At 32.6% G+C, this 4,853-nt stretch overlaps 1 protein-coding gene across 2 annotated transcripts; it reads left to right on the top strand.

The window, feature by feature from the left end:
* Positions 1-352: 352 nt before the first annotated feature.
* LOC107567805 (uncharacterized) lies at positions 353-4,271 on the top strand. Of its 2 annotated transcripts, none has more exons than XM_016253573.1 (5): positions 353-407; positions 951-1,033; positions 3,171-3,464; positions 3,554-3,598; positions 3,894-4,271. In XM_016253573.1, exons 2-5 carry the CDS (start codon positions 961-963, stop codon positions 4,088-4,090), a joined length of 609 nt encoding a protein of 202 aa, XP_016109059.1. In that variant the 5' UTR covers positions 353-407; positions 951-960; the 3' UTR covers positions 4,091-4,271. The 2 variants fall into 2 exon arrangements, with proteins under 2 accessions (XP_016109059.1, XP_016109058.1); XM_016253572.1 differs by lacking the exons at positions 353-407; positions 951-1,033 and adding exons at positions 2,125-2,179; positions 2,723-2,805.
* The last annotated feature ends 582 nt before the right edge of the window (positions 4,272-4,853 follow it).

The raw sequence follows: 4,853 nt of genomic DNA, 5'->3' as shown, positions 1-4,853 counted from the left end.
AAAAGTGTTGATACATATTCTAACATTTGTTTTATCTGAGAGGTACATAACTCATTCCAAAATAAATTCACACAAACACATTCACAAAAAAGATGTACAATGGTCTCTTTTATATCACAGAACCTACTTTTTTTTCTTCAATATTTTGCATATACTTATTAAGTACACTATTACAAGGGTAGCATCTATGTAATATTTTAAGGCCGCTGTCATCATCTTTATGGAATGTAGGGGACATTTTCAGGTTGGTAACAGCACCGACGTCTGGTCAAAAATGTTACAACAACATAAATCACTGTGAGTCATGTTGAAAGTGAAAGTCTTTAGCCTCTGTTGAAAGGCTCGTGTGTGCAGCAGAGAGAGTCAGAGTGGAATAAACTCAGACGGTGAGGACACACAGACCGCAGGTGAGCAATAATTCCCTTCATATTTACTCATTCATAAGCAACTACAGGAACATCTTCAAATACATTTATTACACATTTAGCAGAGATTTCAAAATACCTACTATAGAAAACTTTTAAAGCTGGTTTTGTCTGATTAGTGTTGCAGTGTTTCATACTGAATTATATTCGTTTTTCGTTCAAACAGTAAAAAATAATGAAACGATGTTCAGTTTCTGTCATGAACGGATGTGTTTTATTGTGTGCTTTCAGTGACTTACTGTAATACATCTTGTGGTTTTGCATGTATTTTACACTTATAATCCCTTCAACGCTTCAAAATTAAAGTATGATTTGTGTGTGTGTGTGTGTGTGTGTGTGTGTGTGTGAAACCCTGCAACTGAAAAACTTTTAAGCGTCATATATTGTAGAAATAAATATTGCTGTAAATCTTCCTCTTTAATGTCTCTATATACTCTCTGATCTATACTGCCCTGTTTGTCCTAAGTTAAGTTTAATTTCTGATACAAATTTCTGTTATTTATTTATTTTTATTCCATTTTGCAGAATCACAACCATGAATGCTGTAAATGCTGTGCAACTGTTCATTCTGGTTTGGACCTTTACTGCTGTCTGTCAAGCTGATAAAGGTAAGAGAATAAACTTCACCTAGAATGTGTGTGAGAATTTAGAAGAGAGACTAATAATCTAAGATAATGGGGAAAAAATGGTCAAATCCGTTTCATAGATTCTTAAAAAATACCCAGTGTAAGTGCTTTGTGCTCTTAGTCTGATTCAAAATACAGATTTACTGTTTGAATAGTTTACACGATAGGAAGTTAAATCCATTATGTTCAGGAAGCGATACATGTTTTTAATGGCCATTAATGTGCATTGTTTTTTTACATAAAACAATGTTACACAGATAAGTTCAAGAGTTTCATGAGATGTCAAAAAATACGTATTTTTTATTGTTCAGTTTCTTCTGATTTTTTTAAAATGCCAAAACACTTAATAACAAGCATATAACCACAACAACCTCAAAAACAATAGAGGACAAAATGCAAAAAAATAATACAAGATAGAAAGTAAAAAATAAATAAATAAACGAATAAATAAAACTAAGAACAAACAAATAAATAACATAAACCAGAGGGGGGGAATTATACAAGGTTAAACATTGAAAGCAATTTTTGACTTTTGAATGATTTTTTGTTTTTTTATGTCCATCAAAGATAAAACGTAAGAATTATAGTCAACCAGAAAAATTGACAGTACTGGGTTCTTACCCAACAATTTACACTTATGAATAAAAAATGTGCGAAGTATAATAAAAAGATTAACAATATATTGAATCCAAAAGTTAGTTATAATAAAAGAAAATAATATCAAAAGTGTTGATACATATTCTAACATTTGTTTTATCTGAGAGGTACATAACTCATTCCAAAATAAATTCACACAAACACATTCACAAAAAAGATGTACAATGGTCTCTTTTATATCACAGAACCTACTTTTTTTCTTCAATATTTTGCATATACTTATTAAGTACACTATTACAAGGGTAGCATCTATGTAATATTTTAAGGCCGCTGTCATCATCTTTATGGAATGTAGGGGACATTTTCAGGTTGGTAACAGCACCGACGTCTGGTCAAAAATGTTACAACAACATAAATCACTGTGAGTCATGTTGAAAGTGAAAGTCTTTAGCCTCTGTTGAAAGGCTCGTGTGTGCAGCAGAGAGAGTCAGAGTGGAATAAACTCAGACGGTGAGGACACACAGACCGCAGGTGAGCAATAATTCCCTTCATATTTACTAATTCATAAGCAACTACAGGAACATCTTCAAATACATTTATTACACATTTAGCAGATATTTCAAAATACCGACTATAGAAAACTTTTAAAACTGGTTTCCTCTGATTAGTGTTGCAGTGTTTCATACAGAATTATATTCGTTTTTCGTTCAAACAGTAAAAAATAATGAAACGATGTTCAGTTTCTGTCATGAACGGATGTGTTTTATTGTGTGCTTTCAGTGACTTACTGTAATACATCTTGTGGTTTTGCATGTATTTTACACTTATAATCCCTTCAACGCTTCAAAATTAAAGTATGATTTGTGTGTGTGTGTGTGTGTGTGTGTGTGTGTGTGAAACCCTGCAACTGAAAAACTTTTAAGCGTCATATATTGTAGAAATAAATATTGCTGTAAATCTTCCTCTTTAATGTCTCTATATACTCTCTGATCTATACTGCCCTGTTTGTCCTAAGTTAAGTTTAATTTCTGATACAAATTTCTGTTATTTATTTATTTTTATTCCATTTTGCAGAATCACAACCATGAATGCTGTAAATGCTGTGCAACTGTTCATTCTGGTTTGGACCTTTACTGCTGTCTGTCAAGCTGATAAAGGTAAGAGAATAAACTTCACCTAGAATGTGTGTGAGAATTTAGAAGAGAGACTAATAATCTAAGATAATGGGGAAAAAATGGTCAAATCCGTTTCATAGATTCTTAAAAAATACCCAGTGTAAGTGCTTTGTGCTCTTAGTCTGATTCAAAATACAGATTTACTGTTTGAATAGTTTACACGATAGGAAGTTAAATCCATTATGTTCAGGAAGCGATACATGTTTTTAATGGCCATTAATGTGCATTGTTTTTTTACATAAAACAATGTTACACAGATAAGTTCAAGAGTTTCATGAGATGTCAAAAAATACGTATTTTTTATTGTTCAGTTTCTGTATTATATGATATACATTGTTATATTTCAGATTTAAGTGTAAGCTGTGATGATGTGATTGGATCTGTGGGGAAAGAAGTACATCTCACCTGCAGCGTCTCACTGCAGTGCCCTAATTGTTCCATTCAAATGTGTAAGTTTCGATACCCTGAGAGCTTCAAAGACTCAACAATCTGTAAAGAAGAGCCTCCTGTGAACTCCTGTGATCAGAGAAACAGCTTCACATGCCGCTACACTCCAAATACAACAATGACAGAAAAATTCAGTTTCTTTGTGCAAACAAACTGTGGAAGGAAAACAACAAAATTCACTGTGGACATAGCAGGTACTGTAAATAATATATATATATATTTTATTCAGTAAATCTTTGCACAGTTCTGTTAAATCTAATTTATGTTTAAAATGTCTTAACAGGGCCCACTACACCTGAAACTGTTTCTGGAGCTCCTGGCGAGCAAGGTATTATATTTTTTTATTGATTACTATTGATTGCTGCTTCAGGTTACTTAGAAAGCAAGAACAGAAAACTGCTCTTCAACATTATTCATAACTTTAAATCACTTGGAAATAAATGATTTTAGTGTTTAAGTTATATGAAGATTAGATTTGGTCTGCGTGTGTAGAGATTTAGTTTTCATCAGATTCTTAGCAGCAAAATCATATTGTGGAGAATCTGACTGTCTGCAGTCTGACAGGCTGAATTTGTGTTTCTGATTTAAACAATGCTATAAAAGATTTTAAATGTACCTTACAGCGGAAGTCAAGATCATGAACGCATCAGGACGATCAGCACCAGACACAGCAGCAGGTCACAAATCTAAGGTTTCTGTCATCGCTGCAGCTGTGGGCTGCTTCATCCTCATCATCATCATAATGACAATCATTCACTACAAGAAATCAATCTTCACCAAACCTTGTGAATTCCAGGATGTTTCTGTGCATCAAATATGATGAAGACAACAGTAATTGTCCAGAAAATGTGGTATAATAGCATTGACTCAGCAGTACGAGTTATCATGTGGTGCTCATGAAACACACAGCTTTATTTGAACTCCAGCAAACTCCATACTCTACTATCTGTTAATGAATATATAACTCTGGCTGTTGGTTTAAAACTAAAACTTCAATTTATATTAATTTCTGTGAAATAACAGTATGAGCATAAAGGAATAATTCATGAAACAAAATAAAATTCTGTCATCATTTAATCAACCTTGAGTCATTTTTAAATACTTTACCACCATAAAGTAGTCTATTTGGCTTGCAATTTTTTTTTTATATTCAGAACTGATTTAATCCAAGTAAACTTTTGCTGATAAATGCTGACTTTTCTGTTGAGCTTTCAGTAAATTGTCCTCTGTAAGGTCTCTATCTAATCTCTATCTCTAGTACTTCCTTATTAGTTCTAAGTTTCAATTCTGATGCAAATCTCTGGCATTTGTTTTCTGTTGTAGAATCACAACCATGAATGCTGTAAATGCTGTGCAATTGTTCATTCTGGTTTGGACCTTTACTGCTGTCTGTCAAGCTGATAAAGGTAAGAGAATAATCTTCACCTAGAATGTGTGTGAGAATTTTAAATCCTAAATTTAATGTGAAAAATACATAATGCTGTGATTTTATTCATTAATAGTTTCTCTAAGGAAAGAGTCACTGTATTTTTTATTTTTTTTTGCTATAATATATATGTTATTTTCCAGATTTCAGTGTAAGC

Source organism: Sinocyclocheilus grahami, unplaced genomic scaffold, assembly GCF_001515645.1.
Source record: "Sinocyclocheilus grahami isolate Dianchi unplaced genomic scaffold, SAMN03320097.WGS_v1.1 scaffold1189.1, whole genome shotgun sequence".
Taxonomy (NCBI): Eukaryota; Metazoa; Chordata; class Actinopteri; order Cypriniformes; family Cyprinidae; genus Sinocyclocheilus; species Sinocyclocheilus grahami.
Note: the sequence above shows the minus strand (reverse complement) of the source record. Positions and strands in the feature narration are given on the sequence as shown.

Bases quoted from the DNA above. Each gene is read 5' to 3' on its own strand.
- LOC107567805 (XM_016253573.1), top strand. From the start codon at position 961: ATGAATGCTGTAAATGCTGTGCAACTGTTCATTCTGGTTTGGACCTTT. The intron at 1,034-3,170 runs GTAAGAGAATAA...GTTATATTTCAG, and splicing joins TGTCTGTCAAGCTGATAAAG to ATTTAAGTGTAAGCTGTGAT. The intron at 3,465-3,553 runs GTACTGTAAATA...ATGTCTTAACAG, and splicing joins ATTCACTGTGGACATAGCAG to GGCCCACTACACCTGAAACT.